Source organism: Dasypus novemcinctus, chromosome 19 (genome assembly GCF_030445035.2).
Source record: "Dasypus novemcinctus isolate mDasNov1 chromosome 19, mDasNov1.1.hap2, whole genome shotgun sequence".
Lineage (NCBI taxonomy): Eukaryota > Metazoa > Chordata > Mammalia > Cingulata > Dasypodidae > Dasypus > Dasypus novemcinctus.
The window spans coordinates 83,390,073-83,415,730 of NC_080691.1; the positions used below are offsets into that span (position 1 = coordinate 83,390,073).

Genomic DNA, 25,658 nt, shown 5'->3' on the forward strand with positions numbered 1-25,658 from the left:
CCATAGCCTGAAATTTTAATGTACTCAGCAATGTAGAATTAAATATATATAAGGACAAAGGAACTAGGTCACAGGCAGATAGTAAAACACGTAACACATGCCCGCCTGCCTGCGTCGGAGTGTGCCAGGCACTGCCATACCCGTTTCAGCAGTTATGTAGCCACTGGCAGGGAGTCACAGTTACTAGAACCTGTTTCCAGGTGGTAAATGGAGGCTCCGCAGAGGAGAAGTGAGCGGCCTCGAGTGGCATTGGGCGCGTGTCCTGTCCCCCCCTCAGCGACGGTCCTCGCTGCCCTGCTCAGTGAGGTTTTGGAGAGGAGGGTCTGGCTACTCGCCGGGTGAGCCCTGGAAGTTCACAGAGGAGAGCAGAGGACTTTGGGGTGGGGCCTCCTGCTGGCGACGTGCTGAGCACAAATGTAGGACGAGCTGGCAAGTTCCTTCCTAACTGGGCAAACTCAACAACCGCACTTTGAATTTATCCCCAAATACTGGGCCAAGTGTGCAGACACAGATGCCCCAGGATAACAGAGCCCCACTGTTAGAAGTCCTGAAAATTTGAAATAACTCACATGTCCGCCCACTGGTAAGTGGTAAACAATGAAGTGGGGGGCATATAAGATGCACACAATGGGGTCAAATGAAGGAAACCAGACACAAACTGCTCAGAATAATATATTCTTAAAAACACAAACACCAACAAAGGCTAAAATGGCCAACAGCCACATACCCGCCATGGAAATGAACATGGCCGCATTTTGTCACATGTTCCAGATCATTTTTTTTAAAGATTTCATTTTTTAATTTCTCTTCCCTCCCCCACCCCCCAGTTGTCTGCTCTCTGTGTCCATTTGCTGTGTGTTCTTCTGTGTCCACTTGTATTCTTGTCAGCGGTACCGGGCATCTGTGTCTCTTCTTGTTGCGTCATCCTGCTGCGTCAGCTCTCTGTGTGTGTGGCGCCACTCCTGGGCAGGCTGCACTTTCTTTTCCGCTGAGCAGCCCTCCTTATGGGGTGCACACCTTGCGCGTGCGGCTCCCTTACGCGGGGCACACCCCTGCGTGGCAGGGCGCTCCTTGCGCGCATCAGCACTGCGCATGGGCCAGCTCACCACACGGGCCAGGAGGCCCTGGGTTTGAACCCTGGACCTACCACGTGGTAGGTGGGCACTCTATCCATTGAGCCAAGTCCACTTCCCCCAGATCATTTTAAAGAGATGAAGTTCCTGTTTTCTTTCCTCCTGATTCATTTCCTCTCTCCCACCCCAGGCCCAAACAGGTGTGCAAATACTGGTCTGAATTTGCTCCTGGCTTAAATATATGTGTGTCCAACACACAATATATAGTTTGGGTTACTAATTTAAAAATGATGTCGTGGAATATGAGCAGCCGGTGCGTTGCCATTGCCTGGGCAAGGGGTGGAGACCTCAAGGGGTCTGAGCTGTGGGGGCAGCGATGGAGACCTGTAATCGTGGTAGCCGCCTGACATGTTTTCGTTGCGGCAGGCAGGCAGGCAGGCGGCTCTGGGAAGGGATTCTCCTTTGTTTTTTCTAGTTGCTGGCAGCATCAGCTCCATTCTTGCCTCCGTCTTCACATAACGTCCCCTCTGCGTCCCTGTCTGTCCTTGCCTCTTCGTAGAGGGACACCGGGCGTTGGGTTTAGGGCCTAACCCAGTGTGACTTCAGCTTAACCGACTACATCTGCAAAAACTCTATTGCCAAATACGGTCACATGTTTTAGGGGGGGCAAGGGTTTTGGGGGGACCCTGTTCTCTCCAGCAGGCTGTGTGGTCTTGCAGGGTCAAGGCTGGGCTCGGGGCCTGCACCAAGTAGGGTGCACAGTGCGTGTTTGATGAATGAACAAATTTCACTTTCCGTGACTCATTGCTCTAAAATAGGAGTCTGCAAGCTTTCTGCGTAAAGCAGGGGCTCTTAACCTTTTTTTGTTCCACGGACCCCTTTGCCGGTCGGGTGAAAGCCACGGACCCCTTGCTAAGGCCACAGTGTACTGCGGATCATTTCATAACTACGTCACACCCCGACCAACATGACCCCACGAGAGTCATGTTTTTTTGAATTTCAATTCAAGTTCATGGGCCCCTCATTAAGAGCTACATTTATGTAATCCAAGTATCTTTTTTTTTTTTTACTTTATCATTCAAAGTATCTTTTAAAAAATAAGTGGAAAAAAACCTACAAAAAATAAAAAAAGCACCCTAGGTAATTTTTTCAAAACTCCTGATAAAAGGGGTCAGGTAATAAACACATAATATTATAAACATAATAAATATTTTCAGCTTTGGGAGCCAGGCAGTTTCCATCGAAACGGCTCAGCTGTGCCCTTGTAGCAGAAAGCCCCGTGGCTGACATGTAAGCAAAGGGGCATGGCTGTGTGTCCATAACTTTATTTGTGGACTTGGACATGTGAATGTCATGTCATTGTTTTTAGTTGTTTTTTTTTTTAAGATACATTGATCACACAAAATCATGTAATTTTTGCATGTCAAGTAATACTCTTCTGGGGAAGCAGATGTGGCTCAAGTGACTGAGCTTCCACCTACCACATGGGAGGTCCCAGATTCGGTTCCCCGTGACTCCTGGAGAAGGTGAGCTGACACAACAAGATGACACAAAAGAGACACAAAGTGGAAAGACAATGAGAGACACAACAAACCAGGGAACTGAGGTGGCTCAGGCGATTGAGGCTTCATTCCCAGTGCCTCCTAAAGAGAAGACGAGCAGAGAGCACACGGCAAATGGGCACAGAGAGCAGACAGCGACTGCAAACAATGAGGGGGGGATAAATAAATAAAATACATCTTTAAAAGAAAAAAGATTTTTCTGGGGAGTGAATGTAGCTCAAGTGGTTGAGTGCCTGCTTCCCATGTACAAAGTCCTGGGATCGATCCCTAAGTGTTTTTTCTTTTGAATTTTTTTCAACCATATAAACAGGCAAAAACTAATCTTAGCTAGCAGGTTGTACAAACAAGGGTAACAGGATGGATTTGGCCTGTGCGCTGTAGTCTGCTGACTCATGTTGTACAGTGTTTGAGTATTTTTATAAAAATGTGCCACTTTTCTAAGAAAAAAGTTCTTACATTTTCTCTTTTTTTGTTGTTAAAGAGTGAGGTTTGGAAGTGAGATCTCCCTGTGCCACCCCCCAGCTGTGTGCCCTTGAGGAAGTCACTTGCCCTCTCTGAGCCTGTCTGCCCTCTATGAAATGAGGCAATAATTACTCAACAGCTAGGTTCTCCCATGAGGAGTGGAGACAATGCACGATCACATTTCATTCATCCAGTGACATTAAGCTATGGTGGTTATCTCATTGTAGAGGAGAGGAAACTCAAGTTCAAAGATAAAATGCTTGCCTAAGCCACCAGCCAAACCTGGATTCATGACCCACAGAAACTGTGTCATAATAAACGTGTGTTTGGGAACTCTGTATTTTCTGCCTGACTTTTCTAAAAACCTACAACTTTTTTAGAAAAATAGTAAGGTATTATGGGAAGACATCTATCCATTTGGAACAGATCAGACTTCACTATTGCTCTACTAAATGGTCTGAGCTTACTAAGAAAATATTTTCTTGTGTATTTTAAGATTGTCCTTACTTTTCCTTTACGCCTTCCCCTCTGCTATTAAAAAAAAAAATCCTTACAAATGTTTTAAGCTGCTAAGACTGGGAGTGTTTGCTGCATGGGAATAGCCAGCTAAGAGCCTGCCTTTTCCTGTCCCAGGCAGGGCAGTCTGGGGCGTCCGTGGACCTGGGTGACATCCGCGGAGCAGCCCCAGCCATGCTCAGCCAAGGTCCCATCACGGTGGCCTGGACAGCAGCTGGGGAGGGGGCCGAGGGGCCAGGCGGGAGGACCTCACCCGAGGACAAACACAGCGCCTCCTGGGTCTCTGCGCTGGGACGACAGAGGAACCCCGGGCGGGCCAGTGGCAGGGTGGGGCCTTGAGCCCGCCGCTGGCCGCAGAGATCCCCCGAGCGCCGGCCCCGGGCGTCGGGGCCACTGGGTGGCCGCCAGGGGCCGCCCGTCGCGCAGGCCCGCCCGGGCCCCGCCCCCGGCACGCCCCGCCCCCGGCACGCCCCGCCCCCCGCACGCCCCGCCCCCGGCCCACAAGGCCGCGCAGGGCCGGGCTCGCGCGGGCTGAGATCCCAGTCGGGGGCCGTCCTCCAGCCTGCAGCATGAGCGCTCCGGCCGCGACCCCCATCTTCGCCCCCGGCGAGAATTGCAGCCCCGAGTGGCGCGCGGCGCCCGCGGCCTACGATGCGTCGGACACGCACCTGCAGATCCTGGGCAAGCCGGTGATGGAGCGCTGGGAGGCGCCGTACATGCACGCGCTGGCGGCCGCCGCCTCCTCCAGAGGTGGGCCCCTGCCGGACCGGGACCGCGGCCCCCGGGGACGGGGGTAAACTGAGGCTGGGGCAGCAACGGTGCTCAGACCCGGGGGCTGGCGCCCGCGCCTCTCTGTGCTTCCACTTCCTTACCTGGAAATGGGGGTGCTGCAGGCACAGGGCCTGCGCACAGTAGGCGCTTCCTAAGCACCAAGCACTTCCTCTCGCGGGGGCAGTGAGGGTCCCCATGCCACTGGGAGGGGGGCGGGCACTCCAGGCGGGCCAGGGGGGATCCTGGTGGATGTCAGCCCCAGCTCCCAGCCTGGGGTGAGCACAAGGGGCCGGTGGCCTGGTGAAGGGGGCCGCCCCCCAGAGGACAGTGGGGGGCGTGCAGTGGCCAGAGGGCTCCCCCACCCCCACCCCCACCCCGGGAACCCCCCTGCGCTCTACCCTGGGCTAAGAATAGCTCTGGGCTGCTGAGGGCGGGGAAACAGCTGTCTCCACAGCCCTGCCAGCTGGAGCCACCTGCTGCCTCCTCCAGAGGCGGGCCTCAGTGTCCCCACCTGACAGGCACAGCCACTACCTCCCTGCAGAGGGCTGGGGGTCTCCCAGGCCTTCCCCCGCCCCCCGGCAGCTCGGCCCACGACCTTGAACCCAGGCCCGCCTTGCCCTCCTTGCAGATTGCTTTGTGGGTAGGGGGGCAGGGGAGAGAAAAATAACCAGAGGTGAGGGCTGCCAGCACAAACAGCTCGAAGTCCAAGGCCCGGCCGCCCCGGCAGGCCACGGACCCCTCCCCGCCATGCACCGCGCACTGGCCCTCGGCCACGGCCCACGCTGTGCCTTCTCAGGGCCGCCGAGCTCCGCCCCCGCCCCCCTCCGCCCGCGCCGTGGCCTTGGCCTGCAGGCCCTCCCCCACCCTGTGCCCTCCTCTGCCCGGGCCCGCCGCCCGACCTCCGTGCCCTCCATCTGCCAGGGGGCCGGGTCCTGGAAGTGGGCTTTGGGATGGCCATCGCGGCCTCCAAGATCCAGGAGGCGCCCATCGACGAGCACTGGATCATCGAGTGCAACGACGGCGTCTTCCAGCGGCTCCAGGACTGGGCCCAGAGGCAGCCCCACAAGGTGCCCTCTGGCTGCAGCCCCCCCAGCACCCCATTGCTTCTGGTGAAGGCCCTGCTCCCCGAGGGGGTAGGGGGCACTGGTCTCCCTTGGGAGCTCCTCTGCTCCCACCTTGTCAGTAAAAGATTAAGCAGGGAGAGCCCAGGGACCACTCTGACCCTCAGTCTTCTCTGTCCCAAGGTCGTCCCCTTGAAAGGCCTGTGGGAGGAGGTGGCGCCCACCCTGCCAGATGGCCACTTTGATGGTGAGGGGCTCTGGGTGCTGGAGGTGGGGAGGGGAGACACGAGCCTGGGGACATGCTCGCGGAAGCGCCTTCTGAAGAGGTGGGCGTCCGCGATGTGTCCTTGCGACAAGAGCCCAGGGCGGGGGGGAGGGCAGGTCAGGCCAGTGAAGGGCCCAGGCCGTGCCCGTCCGCGGAGGCGGCTCGGCGCAAGCTCTGGGCTCTGCGCAGGGATCCTGTATGACACGTACCCGCTGTCCGAGGAGACGTGGCACACGCACCAGTTCAGCTTCATCAAGGTAGGCCCTCGCGGGGTGGCACCGGGGCCGCGGGCATGGGGGCTGGGGGGGCCCGAAGGGGGGCCGCGGGCACGGGGGCCGTGGGGGGGCCGGCCGAGAAGCCCGCCCGCCCCACGCCCTGCGCCCCACGCCCGCCCGCAGGCCCACGCCTTCCGCCTGCTCAAGCCTGGTGGCGTGCTCACCTACTGCAACCTCACGTCCTGGGGCGAGCTGATGAGGTCCACGTTCTCGGACCTCACCGCCATGTTCCAGGTGAGGCCCCGCACCCCAGACCCCTCCCCAGCCCTCGGGGACGCGTGGCGGGAGACCACGGAGATGCTTCCTACGGTGGCAGAAGCCGAGCGGGTGGGAGGCCTGGGGGTGCCGCCAGGCGGCCCCCTAGCGGGGTCTCCTCGCAGGGGCGGGGCTGGGGCACTCTGACCCGGGACCCTCGTCTCCACCACCTACACGTGCAGAGACCCCGCTCCGAGGGTGCTGGTGGACTGGGCGCCCTGCGGCTCCCGCACCCTCCAGGCTCCGGTCCCGCTGCCAGGCCACCGGGCGCTCCCCCTCGGCCCCACCCTCCAGGACGTGCCTCGTGGGTCTGTCCAGGCCCTTGTCCACGGCTCCCGGCCTGGAGCGGAGGCCGCAGGGCGCCAGCCTAAGGGGGGCACTGCAGGGCGCTGGCCGGGCCGGCCCGCGAGCTGGTTTCTTTGGTAACGTCCAGGGCGGCCTCGCTCTGCCCCGAGCAGCCCCGGGGGCGGTGGCCCAGGTGTGGCCAGGCGCGGAGGTTCCTGCAGTCCTGGAGCCCGCCGCCCCTCGGCAGCAGCTCACGGCACGCCCTGCGCTTTCCCTTCTCTGGGGGTGAACCGTGGTGCGGGCACTTCCCGGGAGGGCAGGGCTGCCGCAGGAACCAGGACGCGGCACGTGACCCGCGCCTCCCCCGCGCCCCGCCAGGAGACGCAGGTGCCGGCGCTGCTGGAGGCGGGCTTCCGGCGGGAGGACATCCGCACGGAGCTGATGGCGCTGCGCCCGCCGGCCGACTGCCGCTACTACGCCTTCCCGCAGATGATCACACCCATGGTCACCAAGCGCTGAGCGCAGGCCCCGCCGCCCGCCGCCCTGCCCCGTGCCAGGAGCCCGCAGCCGCGGGTTCAAGTCCCGGTGCCCTGTGGGCTGGTGGGCTGGGCCAGGGCCCCGACCCCTCGCTCCCTCCCAGAGTGGGGGTTGAAATAAACGCTAACACGGCGCAGCCACCCTGCAGGCAGCGCGCAGCGCGTCTCATTTAATCCCAGACCTCCCCAGGGGCAGAGAGGTGGGGAGAGACCCCAGGAGGCGTGGGCTTGGGGCCGCCGTGCAGGCCCCTTGGGGCCCGGCGGACCTCAGTGCCCACCCCAGCTGCCCAGCGGGAATGGGGGCCAGAGCCCACGGACCCCAGGGGACTCCTCAGGGGGCCCTGCTGCCAAGCCAGGCCAGAGGGCCTGGGGACCCCACCCCATCCCCGAGGCCACGCCTGGTTGCACCGTGCAGTGAGGGCCTGGGGGCGCACTGGCACCACACGGCCTGCCGGGGGCCCCCACTTTGCTGCCCCACCCTCCCCTGGGGACCCCGTGGGGAGGAGGGCACACAGCACGCGATGGCGGCAGGCAGCGGGGGGTTTATTGACTACGTCCGGCCCGCGCTGGCAGGTGCACGCAGCCCGGCACCGCAGCACTACCTGCGGTACCAGATCCTCAGCTTCTTCTCCCGCTTGATCTTCTTCTGCAGCTGCAGGATGCCGTAGAGCAGGGCCTCGGCCGTGGGCGGGCAGCCTGGGGGCAGGCCGGCCTGTGACTCCCGGGGCCTGGCGGGGGCGGTGCTGGGAGGCCAGGCTCCAGGGGTGCAGGGTGGGCCTGGGCCCCACAGCCCCCTCCTCCCTCAGCCCCCAGGCGGGCCCGGGGCACCATTGGCACTGACGCTGCAAAGTGCACACCAGCGGGACACCCGAGGGTCGGAGCCGCCTTCACGCCTGGGGCCGGGGGACACTAGCAGCTCCTGGCCCTGCAGGGCAGGGGACACCCTCGGATGGCTGGCCCTGGCCCTCGGGGGGCTGCAGTGGACGGAGGGGCCTGGCGAGAAGGTGAAGGCGTCCAGCCAGGTGCAAGACCACGGCTGTGGGGACCCCAGGCCTCAGCCCCCGGTGCCAGAGCAAAGGCTGGAGCCCAGGACTGGGGTCCGTGGGGGTGCAGGGAGGGCTGGGGCGGTGGGAGGCGGCCAGGCAGCAGGGCTGGGGCCCCTGGGCTGGGGGGCTGCGCTGAGGCTGGGCCATTTGCTGGGACGGGGGAAAGGGCCCTGGACGCTGCCCCACGGGTGAGGGCCGGCGTAGCCACGGGGGCTCGCACCTCGCACAGTCGTGCCTGGCGCTCAGGCCTGGCGCTCAGGCCCAGGAGGCGGTGTGCTCCACTGCGGGGCTGGCCCGCCTGGCTCTGAGGGGCTCTCCCGCGTCCCCCCTGGGGGCAAGGGCTCTGGGCTGATGGCCCTGAACTCCAGGAAGTTTGTCTCGTCTGCGCAGAACCGCAGCACCTACTCGAGGGGTGCAGCCGGGGAGGCCTGTGCCCCTCCTCCTCCTGGCCCGAGGCTATGCCTCGTGACAGGGAGCCCACCGCGTGGGGGCAGCGCAGGCGGGTGTGGCCGGCAAGGGCGCCCTTACCTGGCACGTAGATGTCCACGGGCACGATGCGGTCACAGCCCCTCACCACGGCGTATGAGTAGTGGTAGTACCCTCCGCCGTTGGCGCAGCTGGGTGGGTGGGGGGGTGGCTCAGCCTGAGGACACGCCCGGCCCCCCCGACCTCACCCGGCCCCGGGCCCACCCCCAGCCGCCAAGCAGCAAAGGCGGAAAGCACCGGAAAGTCCAGCTGAGGACAGTAAAGCGAGCCCTGGAATACGCCACAGCTGTTCAAGACTCAGCTACCAGCACCAGTCGGTGCAACGGCGTCCCGACTACGCCGGGACGTGCTGAGCGACGCCGGGACGCCTCAGCGTGGAGCAGGCCCCTTGGCGCACCGCCCGATCCACACAAAGGGGGCCGGGAGGGGCCAGGGCGGGCAGGGGCGGCTGCCGGGACAGGGCTTCTGCGGGCAGGAAGCGGCCGTGCTGACGGCTGGGTGATTCTGGGCTTATGTAAAAGCCCCTGAATCGTGCGCGTCAAAGCAGCGAGCGTCACGGCCTGTGAACTGTATCTCTACCAGTCAAGGGACTGAGGCGCCCTGACGATGTGGCAAGAGACTTTAAACCGCGTCATGACACAGGGAAGACACGCCCCTCTCCAGGGACCGCTGGCTCTCGCTTCTACCTCAGCGGAGCTGTCTGAAAGCACCGCCGGGCACCACGTTTACAGGCCCCTAAAGTGCAGACGCGTCAGGACGAGGCCCGCTGCTGCTGGCCGGGGGGCCGGGAGGGGCACGCTGGAGCCTGCCTGGGGGCTCCCTGCCCGCCGCCCCGCGCGCGGCTTTCCTGAACGCGCGTTACATGCCGCACCCCCGATGGGAGCGGAGCCGGCAGAGCGGCTGCAGGGCCCCCCCGTCCCGGGGCCCGGCCCTGCACTCACCTCCCCATGGACACGACATAGCGGGGCTCCGGCATCTGGTCGTAGACCTGGAAGAGACGGGCTGTCTGCGAGCTGCTCGGCGCGGGGCGGCGGGGCGGGCAGCGGGGCGGGGTGGCGGGGTGGCGGGGCAGCGGGACGGACCCCACCTTGCGCAGCGCAGGGGCCATCTTGTTCGTCAGCGTGCCGGCCACGATCATCACGTCCGACTGGCGCGGGCTGGCGCGGAAGACGACGCCGAAGCGGTCCATGTCGTAGCGGGGCGCCGCCATGTGCATCATCTCCACGGCGCAGCAGGCCAGGCCGAAGGTCATGGGCCACAGGGAGCTCTGTGGGGGGCGGCCGTCAGGGGTGGGGGGGGCCTGGCCCCTCCAGGGAGCCCGGGGACTACCCAAAATGGGTTCCCTTCGCCCACAATTAAAGAAACAGGATGCGTTAAGAGAAAACCCTAATTTCCAGCCTCGACTGGAAAACACCCCTGCAGGCCCAGGCTTGCCCTGTAGCAGCCGCCTCCGAGACACACGACACCGGGCCCAGAGGCCGCCTCGGGCGCGCGTCCATGGGCCAAACGAGCTGGGCCTGAGCCCTCGGCCCGGTGCAGCCAGGAGAACCGTAACGCGCGCTCCCACACCCCGAGACCACGTGGGGAAAGAAGAGACCGCGTGAAATTACGCCTGAACACAGCCCCCACTGAGCGCCTCCCAGGCCCAGTGCTGGGAGCCACCCCAGCGCCCCTTCCTGGAGGGCCTCAGGAAGGGGCCGGGGCGCTCGGCCCGCTCGGCCTGTACCCGGAAGCCGGCAGCGTTCCGGCTTCTGGAGGGTTCTGTGTGCGGGTCCCAGCCTTCCCTGACGCCCCTGGGCCAGCCCCTGCGCCAACCGCTCTGGCCCCCGCCGCTGCCCTCCCCCCACGGCCGCTGGGAAGGTGATGCACGCGGTGCCAGGGCCTGGGGGGGCTGGGCGGTGCATGGGGCAGTGCAGAGGGCCAGGCCCCCGGGTGACGCTGCGGGCTGGCGGGCCCAACGCCACTGGCGGTGCTTCCCAGGACCGAGCCTCCTGCGGTGGCGCGCGGCAGCGGCGGCACAGCGCCAAGGTGCAGCCACGTCACTAGCGGCCGAGGAGCCCTGCTCCCTAGCGTGGGAGCAGCACGCCGGGCTGAAAGGGGCCGCTGTCCCGGGCAGGGCGGCTGAGGCGGGTCACACACGTGCGCGACATGCGTCAACAGCCAGGGAAGACGCGCGCACGTGCTGGCCTAACTCAGGGCAGAGGGGCCTGCTCTCTGAGGAGTCTACCTTTCTAACTAGTTCCACAGTAAAGGGAAATGAGCAACGGAAGCCGGGAACTGCAGGAAGGGCCGCTCGGGGTGCGCTCAGCGGAGTGGGCGCTGCGGCAGGGCCAGGCAGCGCCGTGAGGGGTCAGGGAAGGGGCAGACGAGAGCAGGCGACCCCGCGGTCCTGCCGGGAAGCCCAGCGAGGAAGGCCACGGCCCCGCGAGTGCACGAGCGGCGCATGCATGTGGGCCAGGGGCCGGGCAGGCGCCCACTCACCCGGCGGGCCCAGTTGATGAGCTCGTCCAGCTTGGTCACCACATACTCGCCCCGGCTGCTGGGCAGCGTCGTGGGCTTGGGGAGCACGGCTCCGGCCCTCGTCGTGGGCTGGGCGCTGGCACAGGGACACACGGGCACGAGGGTTAGCACCTGCCCCCGTCCCGGGCCGGCCCCCAGCAGCGCCCCAGGGGCAGGCCGGGGCCAAGGGGAGTGGGTCGAGGGCAGCGCTCCTTAGCCCTTCCTGTCCTAAGCCCCTCGCTAGGCCCACGCTTGCTGCGTGTCACCTGCTAAGTTCCTCACACCCTTGTCCCTACAAGAACAATGTGCTTTTGAACTTCAACCCCGGCCGCCGCACCCCTGGTTAGGAGCCCCCGGTCTGGGACAAGCGGGGGACGTGTCGGGAAGCCCGGCCTCACCTGCTGGGACCCTCCGTCGGCAGGGTCTGGTGGACGCCTCGTGCCCGCACAGCCGCGCCCACGCCGGAGCTGCAGAGGGAACCCCGCGTCGGTCGGGGCCATCCCAGGCGCCACGGCTCCTCCCGGAGCTGGTGAAGCCGAGGCCCGCAGAGGCCCCTGGAGCGCAGCCCCAGACACGCCTCGCCTCACCCCGCCGAGCACACCGGGCAGAGGACGCAGGGACCACCACACCCTCTTTCGCCCGCTGCAGGGCCGTCACCCCCGAGGGCGGACTCCAGCGAGAACTCCCGCAGGAATCCTCCCGGGAAATGGACGGGCGGGGGGCGTGCGAGGAAGAGGCCCTGCAGCGGGACCGGGGGCCGTGGCACTCACCCCGCACGGCAGACCCCGCGGCAGGCGCCTGCGCCCCCAGGGAGCTCCACCCACATGACCCTACAGCTGCAGGCGTGCAGAAACGGGAGCTGGCGGCGCCAGACAGCGACGGGGGTACTACAGGGCACGCGGGCGCCAGGACAGCCACGGGGGTACTGCAGGCACGCGGGCGCCAAGGGCCAAAGCAGCCCACTGCCAGGCCGTGCCAGGAGATTCACCAGTGCCCGGCCCTGCCCACCCCGTCCCTGTCCTGGGGGCCTTCCGCGCTGCGACGGCAGAGCTGCGGCCGGGACAGACATCATGCGCCCTGCAGTGCGGCGGCACGTCTCCTCCGGCTCTCGGTGGGAAAAGCTCGCCCACCCCACGCCTACGGGGTGTCCAGTCTTCATTTTATGCTTTTCTGATTTTGCCAATTTTTCCCTAGTTTCACAACACAGATGTATTTTCTTTATAGCGAAAAAAAAAAAAATCTTATGAGAAACCAAAAAGCCAGCCCAAACCCACCCCCTCAAAGCCCCCAGCCCCCGTCTGCTCGGACCAGCCTCCCCCTGCCCGTCCCCATGCGTCCTGGCCCCCCACTCACCGCAGTCCTGGGATCCGGAGCCGCAGCAGGCCGGGAGCTGCAGAGACAATGCAGGGGAAAGGGGGGGGCAGTGAGTTCTCGCAGCCCTGGGGCCCAGGAGGGCAAACGCCAGAGGCCTCCTGCCCCACGGCCACACTTGGGGGCCTGCGTCCCCCCGCCGGGTGCGGCTCCAGGGGACCGCGTGGCCTGCCGGGCCCTGCTCTCACCCTCCGCCCATCTCCGCTCCCACTGAGGAAAGCAGGGTGGGGAGCAGCGCGGAGGGTAGCCCTGCCCAGGATGGGCTGTCCTCAGCTCACGGACGGGGTCCAGCGTCACGCCTGGCCGGGGGGCCTCTTGGCTGGGGAGCCTAACGATAGGACTTTGGGTGGGGGCTGGCCACGGCAGAAGGGCGGGCAACCTGCCTCATCTACCCAGAGACAGACATCAACTCCGTGGGAAAGCAGCCTTCCGTCAGCTCCGGGCTCCAAGGCCCGGCTGAGCTGCCCTGGCAGGCAACGCCCCCGAGTCACCCGTCCTGGCTGTCGGAGAGAGGACAAGGGCAGCTCTGGCCGTGGCTCCCCTCCTGGACGCTGCCCCGGGCGCCCCTCCCCGCCGGCTCCACCTGTGGCCCCTCCCTGGGGAACTGTAACCACCCGCAGAACCGCTCTCGGTGAACTCCAAGTCGCTCTCGGTGAACTCCAAGTCCTTCCAGCATGTTCTCTGTTTTGGGAGCCACCCTCCGCAAACCCGCCCTTGGTGTCAGAAGAGGGGACAGCCTCAGGAAACCGTCTCTTCAAACGCCATCGCTGGCCTGAGCTCTACACGAGGGGTCCTTTAGGACATGACGCAGCGCCCCTTCCCGGGTAAAGCCTGGTGGCCCCTGGAAGGAGAGCCCTCCTCTCGGGACGCCCTCCCTGGCCGCGCCCAGGTGCCCGGTCCCCCTTCTCCACACGGGCCAACCTGCGCCTGCCCCAGGGCCTCTTCCGTCGCCTTCCCGTGGCTCAGGTCTCAGCCCCAGCAACCCGAGCCCAGGCCCTCTCCCTCCCGCCACCGTTTTGCTTCCTGCGGGTCCCTGAGCAGGGCCGCCCTGAGCGCCCCCTCGCCTGCGCAAGCTCAGCACCCTCAACAGGCACGGCTTAGGAGGCAACCCCGTGGACGCCCCCCGGCTTCTGGCTGTGGGGTAGGAGGGTTACAGACCCGGGGTGCGCACGGCCCCTCCTCCTCCGGGACAAGAGATGGCACCGCGCTGTCCTACCAGCTGAGTGCCCCCGAGGACAGCCAGCTTAGAGGAAGGCAGAGGGGACGCGTCCAGACGGAGGCCTCCCTGGAGAACTTCCTGGACGGCAGGCCTGGAGCATGAGTGGAGTGCTGCCAGGCAGAGATGGGGCACTCGGGGCAGGAGCTCCCCAGGGATCTGGCACGTGAGGGGACACCAGGACACCAGGGTGTAGGCCTGACGGAGAAGCGAGCCTGAGAGAGGGGCTTTGTGGGGGCCGTGGGAGGCCCAAGGGGCCAGGCCAGGGTCTGTCAGCCCCAACTGTGGCCCAGTCGAGAACACAGCCTGCTCCTGCGCCCCCGCATGTCCCCGGCGGGGCGGGGAGGACAGGCGGGAAAGGCTGCTGACGGGAAGCCCCGGTTCCTGGTGAGCGTCCCCTCTCAAAGGAACCTCCGTGTCCCCATCAGGACGAGCTCCCGGCAAAGCCACGGTTCTCCAGATCAGGCACTCTTAACCGGGGCCCGGAGGAGAATTCAGGGGGCCAGGGACTTGCTTGGGAGCGAAAGTATCGTCTTGGTATTCAACTGCTTACAGGCTACGAACCTTCCAGCCAGCTCTGAGCGTAGCCAACAAACACAGAAGTATAAGCAGAAGGGCCTGGGTTGAACATGGAAAAATAAAGTATGGACAGAGAAAGAAGATTCTGAGGAAGATAAGGGCTGAGTAAGGACCTGAAAAACTGCAAGAAAGCAAGACCAGTAAAAGGAAGGAGGAGGACAACACAAACAAAACCCGAACAAAACAAGGAAGGCTGAGCTGGACCTGCAACTCTTCGCCATCAGAAATCTCAGCTGCTCTCCGCCCCCCCACGCTGCGGGGACTGCGGGGACTGCGGGGGCTGCGGGGGCTGCGGGGGCTGCGGGGGGCTGCGGGCATCTGAGGGACTCCCCACTTCTGGCGCCCTCAAGCTCAGGGGGCTTTTTACCCCGCCGCCCCGCGCCCCCTGGAAGCGCCTCCCTCGCAGCCGCAGGGCTGGATCCCAGGCCCTCTGCGCCCGCTGCCTGGGGACCTGCGGACCCTCGGCCACCTCGCGGGCGCGCGGGCGGCGCAGCTGCTCGGCGGGGGACCGGCCTCCCGGGGCCGCGGCGGAGGGGCCGGGCCGTGTCCTCGCCGTCACCGGGGTGCGGCCGCGCGGGGCCTCCCGACACTGCGGGGCCGCGGGGCGCCCGACGGGCCTGTTGCCCCAGGGCGCAAGCCCCCCGCCCGCTCACCCGCGCGCGCCCCGACCCCCGCCCGCTCACCCGCGCGCGCCGCCATCCCGCCCGCGGCCTTGAGACAACCTCTGCGGTCCGTCGCCGCGGGCGTCCGGGTCCCGGGCCGCCGCCCAAAGCCGTCCGGCGCGCACGGAGGGCCGAGCCCGGAGTAGGAAGGTTCCGGCGCGCCGTGCGCGCCCCCGCGAAGCAGCCGGACCGCGCGGCGGGGACGGGGCGGGTCCCCGTGCGGGGCTTCCCCCCGCCCTGGGCTGAAGGCCCGCCCGCACCGCCGAGCCCCGCGGAGGGCAGGCGGGGAGCAGGGCCCGCAGGCGCTCGGCGGGTGCTCGAGGGCTGCGGCCGCTCCCCGCGGACCTCGGCAGCGTCTGCGCCCGCCCCACCCGCCCCGGCCGAGCCCGCCCCCTCCCCACCTCCCGCCTCGGGCGCCCCGGACCCCCGGTGCCGAGCCCCGGACCCCGCCTCCCGCCCGGGGCGCAGACCCTCCCAGGAGCATCCGCCTGCTGGAGCCCCGGGCCCAGGCCCCCCTTATCACCCATCACCCCTTGTCACCCCCACGCGGTGGCTTCATCCATAAGGCAGAGGAGGTGGAGACCTTGTGAGCCGCTCCCCAGCCCCCAGGGGCCCACCCGTGTGCACCCCAAAGCGGCGGCAGCCTCCACCGCCCCTCGGGCCTCCACCAGCCTGGGCGACCCCCCGCATCCACCCCGGGCACGCGGGGCAGGCAGCGGGAAGCGCTGTGGGGTTCACGGTTTATTGATGTGCTCGCGGCCTCGAGTTGCGCGGGCGGCAGCCTGGCAGCCTGCGGGCCACACTACCTGCGGTACCACACCCGGAGCCTCTTCTCCCGCTTGATCTTCCGCTTCAGCTGCAGGATGCCGAAGAGCAGGGCTTCGGCGGGGGGTGGGCAGCCTGCGGACAGGACCCCGACTCAGCTCCCCCGCCAAGGGGCTCTCCTGGGGCCTTGGTGTCCCCGCAGGGGGCAGGGCTCCGGGGGGGGGGGGGTTCGGGGAGGCGGGGGTCTGCCTGCGTTGGGCCAGGCTGTGGGGAACCAGCCCTGGACTGTGGGCGCCTGTGCCCGCGGAAGCTTGCAGAGTGCCAGCGTGGCCGCGCCTGAGGTCCCCAAGCTCGACTTCCGGGCCAGGGTCCGGCTGGGCCTGGGTGGTCCGGCAGACCCAGGGGCCCGGGGAGCTGGGCAGGAACCAGCTGCCCCAAGCCCGGATGGGAGCGGGGGCTGCCCGATTAGGCGCCCACCCCACCACAGGCGCCTCGGCCTGCACGGGACCCAGCCTGGCCCAAGCGGGCCTGGAACACCCACTCGACAAATACTTGCTCAGTGTTAAACGAAGCAGTGCAGTTTCCCACTGAACTGGAGTCACAGGGCAAACCGTGTGAGAGGGGCTGGGAATGACGTGAACTCTCCTGGAGGGGGGCTGCCGAGCACGGCCTGTTAGACACACGCCGGCCTCCATGGGAACGTCCCGGCCACGTCTGTACCTTGTATAAGAAGAGCTCACACACCACGAGGATACCCTCACAGCCCCGCGCGAGCGGTCGTGCCTGGCGCTCAGGCCCAGGCGGCAGCGTGCTTCCACCTGCGAGGCCGGGTCACCCGGCCGGCCTGGCTCTGAGGGACTCTCCCACATCCTTCCCTGGGAACAAGCGCTCTGGGACGATGACCCTGACCTCCAGAAGCGTTTTTTGTGTCTGGTTTGGTTCTGCATTCCTGGCCTTTGGCTTCTACCAGGCACAACCATAATAGACGCTTGCTTAAAATGCTGAGCCCCCTCACCCCCCGCTGCCGAGCTCCTGGCCCGAGTCTGCTCCTCGTGACGGGGGGAGCCCACCGCGTCAGGGCCTCCGCGGGTGGGTGGGGCCGGCGAGGGCGCCCTCACCTGGCACGTAGATGTCCACGGGCACGATGCGGTTCACGCCCCTCACCACCGAGTAGGAGTAGTGGTAGTACCCTCCGCCGATGGCGCAGCTGGAAGGGAGGGAGGGGGCGGGCTGTGGGCGCTGCGCCCGAGGGCCCGCCCAGCCCTGCACCCGCCCTCGGCGCAAGCAGGGGCCTGGGCGATGGGCAAAGGGGAAGAAGTGGGCTGAGGAGTCAGAGAAGCAGCTGGACACGCGAGCCGGCTGCTGGACACCCTCCACGGGGGTGATGACCGATAAACACGCAGAAGAGCGTTCACCCCCATGGAAGGCATTCCACGACTGACGCCCAGGGCTAGGCAAGGGTCGAGTCAGAAGACGCTTTGAGAAAGCCGAGACTGGCAAGGACAAAAAGCCAGCGCTGGCAGAAGCCCGCGTGCAGCCCCTTCTGCAAAGCAATCAGGCAATATGTCAAAAACCTTCGCCAACGGGAAACGGACTTTGGCCCAGTGGTCAGGGCGTCCGTCTACCATATGGGAGGTCCACGGTTCAAACCCCGGGCCTCCTTGACCCGTGTGGAGCTGGCCATGCGCAGTGCTGATGCGCGCAAGGAGTGCCGTGCCACGCAAGGGTGTCCCCCGCGTGGGGGAGCCCCCACACGCAAGGAGTGCACCCGTGAGGAAAGCCGCCCAGCACGAAAAGAAAGAGCAGCCTGCCCAGGAATGGCGCCGCCCACACTTCCTGTGCCGCTGACGACAACAGAAGCGGACAAAGAAACAAAAGCAGACAAAGAAACAAGATGCAGCAAATAGACACCAAGAACAGACAACCAGGGGAGGGGGGGAAATTAAATAAATAAATAAATCTTTAAAAAAAAAAAATTAAAAAAAAAAAAAACCTTCGCCAACAGTCCCCGTCTCTGACTCAAATGAAGCTTTAGAAATCCATCCTAGAAAAATGATCTCAAACAAAACATAACTATAAGCGTGAAAGTATAACACATGGCATTACCATGAAAACAGAAATCACTGGAATGCCCAGCAACAGGGAACTAGTTAAGTGAATATTCTATGCCCGTTTGGTATTAAGATACTAGTCCAGGGAAATGAGTGTGGCTCAAACTTTTGAGCTCTCGCCTACCACATGGGAGGTCCTCGTTCTATCCCCATTGCCTCCTAAAGAAGACAAGCAAGACAGTGAGCTGATACGATAGGCAGGAGCAGAGGGCTGATGCAATAAGATAACAACAGAGACACAAGGAGGAAAACATAAAGAGATATTCAACAAAGCAGGGAGCCGAGGTGGCTCAAGCAATTAGGCACCTCCCTCCCACATGGGAGGTCCCAGGATCATTTCCAGTGTCTCCTAAAAAGAAGACAAGCTCACAACGAACAGAGATAGCAAGTTCAAACAATGAGGGGGTGAGGTGGTATAAATAAATAAATCTTTTTTTTTAAAAAAGATACTAGTACATCTGTACAATGGAATATCATTCAGCCATAAAAAAAAGTGAAGTGCTGGCACATGCCACGACACAAAGGACGTTAAAGACACTCTGCTGAGCCAAACGAGCCAGACACCAAAGGACAAATGTCACATAAACCCCCGAGATGAAATACCTAAAATAAGCTGACACATCGTCAGAAACTGCCTTGGGGGTTGGCGGAAGCTGGGGTAGAAGTGGGGGCGTTATTGCTTCAAGGGCGCAGAGTGTCTGGGGCAAGGAACAGTTTTGGTGATGGGCGGTGGTGGTGGTGCCACACCCCTGAGAATTTAACTGACGCCACCGAGTTACACACTTACAAAACGGTTAAAAGGGCGAGTTTTGCATTATGTACGTCAGCACGGTGAAACGTCAGAAGAGAAAGAACGTTTACACTGTACGCTCTGCCCAGACCTTGCCAGCGTGATGCGCGCGGAAAAAAGCCAACAGGAAGCCCCGTCCCGGATGAGTCCACGGATCTGAAGAGCCCGGAAGAGGGGACTGCACGGGGACGGAAAGGGGACTCGCGGCTGCAGGGAGCCGGGGCCGGGCCTGGGGAGTGGGGGCTGGGGGCACTGGTGATAAAAATGTTCTAAGATCGGTGGTGGTGACAGCTGAACAACTCGGTGAAGGAGGTGAAGTCACCGAATCCCACACCTTAAACAGGTAGCTTATGGCAACCGAATCGCATTTCAATTTTTAAAATCCACTAGTTTTAAAGAAATGGACAAATGATGAAATGATGGTAAGTTAAAAAGGTGAGAATAAAACCATCTGCAAAGAAAGGAATTGCTTTGCCTGTAAAGCGCAGACGCGTCAGGACGAGGCCCGCTGCTGCTGGCTGGGGGGCCGGGAGGGGCGCGCTGGAGCCTGCCTGGGGGCTCCCTGCCTGCCGCCCCGCGCGCGGCTTTCCTGAACGCGCGTTACATGCCGCACCCCCGATGGGAGCGGAGCCGGCAGAGCGGCTGCAGGGCCCCCCCGTCCCGGGGCCCGGCCCCGCACTCACCTCCCCATGGACACGACGTAGCGGGGCTCCGGCATCTGGTCGTAGACCTGGAAGAGACGGGCCGTCTGCGAGCTGCTCGGCGCGGGGCGGCGGGGCGGGCAGCGGGGCGGGGTGGCGGGGTGGCGGGGCAGCGGGACGGACCCCACCTTGCGCAGCGCAGGGGCCATCTTGTTGGTCAGCGTGCCGGCCACGATCATCACGTCCGACTGGCGCGGGCTGGCGCGGAAGACGACGCCGAAGCGGTCCATGTCGTAGCGGGGCGCCGCCATGTGCATCATCTCCACGGCGCAGCAGGCCAGGCCGAAGGTCATGGGCCACAGGGAGCTCTGCGGGGGGCGGCCGTCAGGGGCAGGGGGCGGGGGCTCGCCCAGCAGCCTTCCCAGGGGGCCCAGGCACCTGGACAGACGGAGTGCTCGGGCCACGGTGCTTGCAGGAACCGATCTCAATTTCTAATCGTTCGTGAAAACATCGGGCCCGGGCTCGCTGTCCCGGAGGCCCAGCCGAGCCGCACGGGCGCCGAGGGGAGCCCCTGCCGGCCAGGGCGGCCGAGGGCAGGACTGTCACCCGGAAGCCTCTGTACTTCCCGGCAGGATGACTTTTCCAGGTTAGAAAGAGGGGTGCACAAAAGGAGGGGGTACCCCAAGATCCCGTGGGGAGCAGGGGTGCCTCATGGGGGGCACCAGGAGAGGCCAGTCCACCGCATGGGCTGCAAAGCCTGCATGGGTGCGTGTGTCTGCACATGCCCGTGCACGTGGCAGCGGTGGGCCGGGGGCCGGGCAGGCGCCTACTCACCCGGCGGGCCCAGTTGATGAGCTCGTCCAGCTTGGTCACCACATACTCGCCCCGGCTGCTGGGCAGCATCGCGGGCTTGGGGAGCACGGCTCCGGCCCTCGTCGCGGGCTGGGCGCTGGCACAGGGACACACGGGCACAAGGGTTAGCACCTGCCCTCATCCTGGGGGCATCCCAGGGGACAGGCCCCAGGGGGCATGGACCCGACGGCCGGGACTGGACAGGGCTATGAAGGCAGGGCCTGCAGTTCTCACGCACACACATACACACACACACCTGCTGATGCAGAGGTGGGGGCACGGGTGGGGCTGGAGGGCACCTTCCCAGCAAGGCCAGCCTCACCTGCGCGGGCCCTCGGGGGGCGTGGCCTGATGGACCCCTCGTGCCAGCCCAGCGGCGCACACACTGGAGCTGCGGGGGGGTCGGCACCCTGCGTCAGTGGTGGCCGCAGACCCCAAAGGCCCCCGCCGGAGTGGGGATGCAGCCCGCAGGGGCCCTGGAGCTGGCTGGGACCCTCCCGACTGCCCCGCCTCGTGCCACTGACCACGCCTGCCATGGAGACCGCCACCCCCCTCGTCGCTCACACCGCGGGCCCCCCGCACCGCCCCTGGGGCCCGCTCAGCCTCCGCAGGGAATTCCAGAAGGCTCCGCAAGAGCCACAGGCCACACTACTCGGGTCCTGCGCAGAAAAAAATATTTGCCGGCCCTGGCTCTAGAGGGCGCCTGGTTTTCAGTTTATAATTTTCTGAATTGGCCGAGTTTTTCTTTGTTTTACAATGAACGAAGATTTTAGAGCTAGAAAGTAAGGGAAAAAAAAAAAAAAGCCTTATGAAAGCAAACCCGAAAGCCAGGCCGAGCCATTTCCTCCCCGAAGGCCCGGGGTCCCTCTTCTAGGGTCCCTGTTTCTCTCTGGTACGGCGTCGTGGGGCAGCCTGGCTGGGTGGGTGCGTGCCACACGCTCTCGTCCCACGGGCGGAGCACGCTCTGCGGGCTCCAGCCAGGCCGGGGCGGGCCTCACGGGGCCCAGGGGGGCGCTCGGTGCCGTTGAAGGGCCGCAGGAGCGCCGAGGTCCCCTAAGACCGCTCGCTCGAGGAGTCCCGAGCTGTGCAGGGCATGGCGGGCAGAGGTCGGGGGTCCCTGATGCCACACTCACCGCAGACCCAGAATCATCGGGAGGTGCGGGCAGCTGGGAGCTGCAGAGAGAACGGGCGCGGGGTGTCGTGAGGTTCCCGCGGCCCCCAGGCCCCCGGGCCCCCAGGCCCGCTGCTCCACGGCCAGGCTCGGGGGCCTGCGTCCCCCCCCGGGCGCGCCTCCGGGTGACTGCGCGGCGGGACCCCCGGCCTGGCGTGCCCTGCTCTCACCCTGTCCTACCCGGCGCCCACTGAAGAGGTGCCGGGGAAGAGGGGTGTGTAAAGGATGCCCAGGGGTCTGGGCCTTGTCCTCAGCTAAGGGAGGGGACCTCATGGCACGGCTGACCCCGGGCCTTGGGTCACGCTGGCCAGACTGACGACATGACTTAGGGTGGGGGCTGTTCACACTCGGATGTCCGTCTCGGGGTAACTGGCCCCTCGGGGGATCCCCAGCTGCCCCGAGAGGCCGGGACAGGTGGGGACTGGGCCCCCGGCGGTGTCCGCGCCCGGCCGGGCGCTCCGAGGACGGCAGCTGTGCCGGGGCCCCGACTCGGAGGGCGCGCGGCGTCGCGCCTGGCGGGCCTCAGTTTCCCCACGGCCCCCAGGGCGCAGTCGCCGCGCTCACCCGCCAGCGCCGCCATCTTGGCCCCGTTTTCAAGTCAACCGCGGCGGTCCGTCGCCGCCCGCGCTCCGGGTGCCCGGGGCCGACGCCCAAAGCCGCCCGGCGAGCGCGCGCGGGGGGCGGGACCCCGGGGCGGAAGGTTCCGGACGGCTGCGCTGGCCCGGGAGCCGGCGGGGAAGAGCGATGTGGAGCGCGCGGGCAAAAGCGGAGCCGGAAAAAGCGCGTCCCTGGGTGGGCTCGAACCACCAACCTTTCGGTTAACAGCCGAACGCGCTAACCGATTGCGCCACAGAGACACACGCCAGGTGACTGCGGCCGAAGCCTTACGAGGCGCGCCGGCTGCCTGCCGGGGGCGGGGCCCCAGCGAAGGGCGGGGAGAGGGCGGGGCCTCAGCGAGGGGCGGGGAGAGGACGGGGCAGGGCCGAGATGGCTCAGCCGGGAGGGCGCCAGGTGGAGGGTCTAGGAGTTGCCGGTTCGAATCCCAGCCCCTCAGAACGGCCGCCGAGGCTGCTGCCCTCGTCCTCAAGCGTTTGGGTGTGCGTGAGGGAAGGCCGTGGCCCTGGGGCGCAAGCCCCCTTGTCAGCAGGTCCTTTGAAGGGCCGTCAGCCCCCTCTGTCGGAAGCTGAGCGGGCATCGTCATCCCCAAATCCTAAAGATTGGGGGGGGGGGGCGCGTATTGGCTCAAGCGGTTGAGCACCTGCCTCCCACGTGGCGGTCCCGGGTTTGATTCCCGACGCCTCCTGAACAAAACAAAAACAACAAGCAAACAAATGAAAACACCAATGCAGGGAAGTAATGGGGTTCAGGGGTGGAGCGCCCTTTTCCCAAGTACGAGGTCCCAGTTTCAACCCCAGGTCCCTGGCGCCTGAAAGAAACAAAAACAAAAAAATTCCTCAAGATTGAGGAGCAACATACATAAGGTGGAAAGGAGCTAGGGGAGAGGGGAGAATAGGTGGGACACGGGGTGTTTGGGGGACACTGGAATCGCCCTGAATGACGTTGCAGTGATGGAGTCAGGCCGTTACATATTTTGTCAAAACCTGTAAAACTGTGCGGTGCAGAGTGTAAACCATAATGGATAGACCAAATGTACACAGTAATGTACACAGTAATGATGTTGTTAAGGGGGAGTGGGGGAGGGGAGAGTGGGGAATATGGGAGTCCCCTACTTTCTTTTTCAATATTTACTGATTTTTTTCATCTGTTTACTCCCCCTCCGCCTTGCTGTCTGCTCTCAGCTCTCCACACTGCCAGCCCGCCCGGCCTTCACCAGGAGGCACGGGGAATCGAACCCAGGGCCGCCACATGGTGGACGCCCGATCGCCTGAGCCACGTCTGCCTCCCCACCTTATATTTTCTTTTTTTTTAAAGATTTATTTATTTCTCTCCCCTTCCCCCCTCCCCAGTTGTCTGTTCTTTGTGTCTATTTGCTGCGTCGTCTTTGTCCGCTTCTGTTGTTGCCAGCGGCATGGGAATCTGTGATTCTTTTTTTGTTGCGTCATCTTGTTGTGTCAGCTCTCTGTGTGTGCGGCACCACTCCTGGGCAGGCTGAAATTTCTTTCCCGCTGGGCGGCTCTCCTTATGGGGTGCACTCCTTGTGCGTGGGGCTCCCCTATGCAGGGGACACCCCTGCGTGGCAGGGTACTCCTTGCACGCATATCACTGCACATGGGCCAGCTCCACACGGGTCAAGGAGGCCCGGGGTTTGAACCGTAGACCTCCCATGCAGGCGCCCTAACCACTGGGCCAAGTCCGCCGCCCCCGTATATTTTCGATGAAACACGTAATCTAAAGCTTCTTCAAAAATCTGAAAAACAAATTTTTAATTTAAAAATTTTAAAAAGGTCATCAGGTGGGCCCAAGTCCAGTGCGCAGTGACTGGTGACCTGAGAAAGGGCAGCTCGGGAAAGAGTGGCCTGCTAGCAGGCGTACCGGGACTTCAGCCTCCACGCCAACGAGGACGCACCCCACCGTTCCCGGCCCGGCTGACTGGCGCCCCCCGCCCTGCAGGTCCGCGGGGCAGTTCCCTAAGGGGCCAGCAGGTCCCCCCGACGTCGGCCTGGCTCGGGGGAGCGGCCTGCCTCGGCCCGTGGCCCTGTGGACCACCCAGAGACGGGACCGCAGGCCCCACGCCTGCCGGGACTAGGGGCGCAGGGGCCGAGGCAGGCGGAGGTCGGCAGCCCGCCGCGGGGTGCGAAGCCCCTGGTACCGGAGCGGCTGCCGTCGAGCCGCGTCGCCGCTTCCGGGGGAGCCGCCAGGCCTGCGGCGTGCCCGCAGGGCAGGGGCGCAGGGCGGAGGGGAGGGGCGGGGAGGGGGCGGCCCAGAGGCGGGCGCTGGGGAGAGGGGAAGGCCGGGGCGCGGGCGGGCGGCCAGGGAGCGGGACGGGCGCTGCGGGGCGCAGGAGGGCAGGAGCCGCGGCCTTGGATGGGCGGCGGGCAGGGGGTGCGCGCTGGGCCCCCGCAGGCAGGGGCTGCTCTCCCCTCGTGGCACGGTCAGGGCAAGCGTGGCATGGGGGCGCCCGGGACGCTCTCAGCCCCCAGCGCTGACAAGCTCGGGCTGCAAAGGGCAAGCGTCAGAGCAGGGGGCATGGGGGCGCGGGGGGCACTGAAGCACGGGAGGCCCCGGGCTGGGGCGCAGCCCGCGTGCTCTGGGCACTACCCCCCCGGGACGCGGCCACCGGCGGAAGGACGGGGGAGCAGCAGCCAGCCGTTTCCTCCGGGCCTTTCTGGAGCTCTCTGTCCCATCCTTGGCGATGTAGAGGGCCGAGCCCCACCCCCATGGCCTTAGTGCCGCTTCCAAACGCCAACCTCGCGGTCCCCGGAAACCGCTCACCAGCAGCGCCGGGTGAAGGGACACGCGCGAGCGGGCAGCCTGCGCGCCCATGCCTCCTGCAGCACCCACGTGACCTGCTGTGATCTTCTCACCTGTCGCGTGTTCGCTCTGCGCCGCATGACGCTTCAACAGCTTCCCCAGGTCCCTCCTGTGAGGTCATGAAATGTGCGTGGGGCAGCCGGTCGCCAGGCCACGGGATCAGAGCGCGCCCTCGAGCGCGCAGGGCGGAGGCCAGCCCCCGCGCGGACCTCCCGGGTCTGGGGTGGAAAAAGGAAAGCTGGGCCCTGGGCGAGCGTTGAATTCCAGCCTGAGTGACCTCAACCACCGGCCCTTAAGACGGCGGTAAGGGTTAGCCAAGCGCACACGCCAAAGACCTCAGGACCCCGACGCCCGGCCAGGCCACGTCCCCCACCCCAGGCATGTTTCACCTACAAGGTCACGTCTACGCCCGCGGCCTTCGCTCCCCGTTACCCAGTTCAGAACACGGAAGGCTAGGCCTGCGCTGTGCCTGGCACCTCCTGGGAAGACGGGCGCTCGCCCTCCCGTGCTGGACCGCGCGCAGGGTAGGCGCCAGCGCAGGCAGCTGCCTGCGAGGCCTGCGCCCGCCTTTGTCCAGGCCCAGAAGGATCCCCCGCAGGGCGCATCGACCTGCCGGGGCGCGGTGCAAAGGTTGGGAGGCTTGCGTACCTGCGCCCCAGGCCCGGGGGGCGGGGGGGCTCGCCCAGCCCGGGTTTTCTACTCTGACACCTGGTGAAATCTGCAAGGGCCCCTTGCGTGACGACGCGGCCTCGTGCTCACTGACCGCGCACCCTCGCCCTCCGCCTGGGACGCTTCTCAGGGCACCGCACACTGGCATCTGGTGGGATTCATCGTCTCCCCTGCAGCGGAGGGTTAGGGTGAAGGGGGTGGACGGGCCTTCCCACCACCCCCAGGGCGTCCGGTCGGCTAGCAGCTGCGTCAGCACGGGAGGGGCACAGCGAGAACCATGCGTGGAGCGTAGCGCTCCAGGGCAGGA

At 65.0% G+C, this 25,658-nt stretch overlaps 3 protein-coding genes and 1 non-coding gene across 7 annotated transcripts; 1 reads left to right on the top strand and 3 right to left on the bottom strand.

Annotated features, from left to right (window-relative positions):
• Positions 1-4,103: 4,103 nt before the first annotated feature.
• On the top strand, positions 4,104-7,209 carry GAMT (guanidinoacetate N-methyltransferase). 2 transcript variants are annotated; one of them, XM_058282189.2, is made up of 6 exons: positions 4,104-4,363; positions 5,306-5,451; positions 5,629-5,692; positions 5,900-5,967; positions 6,109-6,219; positions 6,423-6,897. In XM_058282189.2, exons 1-6 carry the CDS (start codon positions 4,183-4,185, stop codon positions 6,609-6,611), a joined length of 759 nt encoding a protein of 252 aa, XP_058138172.1. In that variant the 5' UTR covers positions 4,104-4,182; the 3' UTR covers positions 6,612-6,897. The 2 variants fall into 2 exon arrangements, with proteins under 2 accessions (XP_058138172.1, XP_004462797.1); XM_004462740.3 differs by lacking the exon at positions 6,423-6,897 and adding an exon at positions 6,904-7,209 and having other exon boundaries at positions 4,107-4,363.
• Positions 7,210-7,587: 378 nt separating this feature from the next.
• On the bottom strand, positions 7,588-15,082 carry NDUFS7 (NADH:ubiquinone oxidoreductase core subunit S7). Of its 3 annotated transcripts, none has more exons than XM_058282186.2 (9): positions 12,652-14,530; positions 12,446-12,482; positions 11,863-12,308; positions 11,491-11,559; positions 11,075-11,189; positions 9,681-9,860; positions 9,535-9,581; positions 8,636-8,724; positions 7,588-7,789 (listed from the first exon to the last, which is right to left on the bottom strand). In XM_058282186.2, the coding sequence occupies exons 1-9, from the start codon at positions 12,660-12,662 to the stop codon at positions 7,680-7,682; spliced, it is 1,104 nt and encodes a 367-aa protein (XP_058138169.1). In that variant the 5' UTR covers positions 12,663-14,530; the 3' UTR covers positions 7,588-7,679. The 3 variants fall into 3 exon arrangements, with proteins under 3 accessions (XP_058138169.1, XP_058138170.1, XP_058138171.1); XM_058282187.2 differs by having other exon boundaries at positions 7,588-7,757; positions 12,652-12,677; XM_058282188.1 differs by lacking the exons at positions 11,863-12,308; positions 12,652-14,530 and adding an exon at positions 14,942-15,082 and having other exon boundaries at positions 7,588-7,757.
• A 552-nt stretch (positions 15,083-15,634) lies between these two features.
• On the bottom strand, positions 15,635-22,035 carry LOC101447262 (NADH dehydrogenase [ubiquinone] iron-sulfur protein 7, mitochondrial-like). The gene is made up of 8 exons (XM_012526859.4): positions 21,815-22,035; positions 21,213-21,252; positions 20,402-20,470; positions 20,062-20,176; positions 19,416-19,595; positions 19,270-19,316; positions 16,804-16,892; positions 15,635-15,820 (listed from the first exon to the last, which is right to left on the bottom strand). Exons 1-8 carry the CDS (start codon positions 21,828-21,830, stop codon positions 15,723-15,725), a joined length of 654 nt encoding a protein of 217 aa, XP_012382313.1. The 5' UTR covers positions 21,831-22,035; the 3' UTR covers positions 15,635-15,722.
• Positions 22,034-22,107, bottom strand: TRNAN-GUU (transfer RNA asparagine (anticodon GUU)). The gene has a single exon. It is a non-coding gene; the product is annotated as a tRNA-Asn (tRNA).
• Between the last annotated feature and the right edge of the window lie 3,551 nt (positions 22,108-25,658).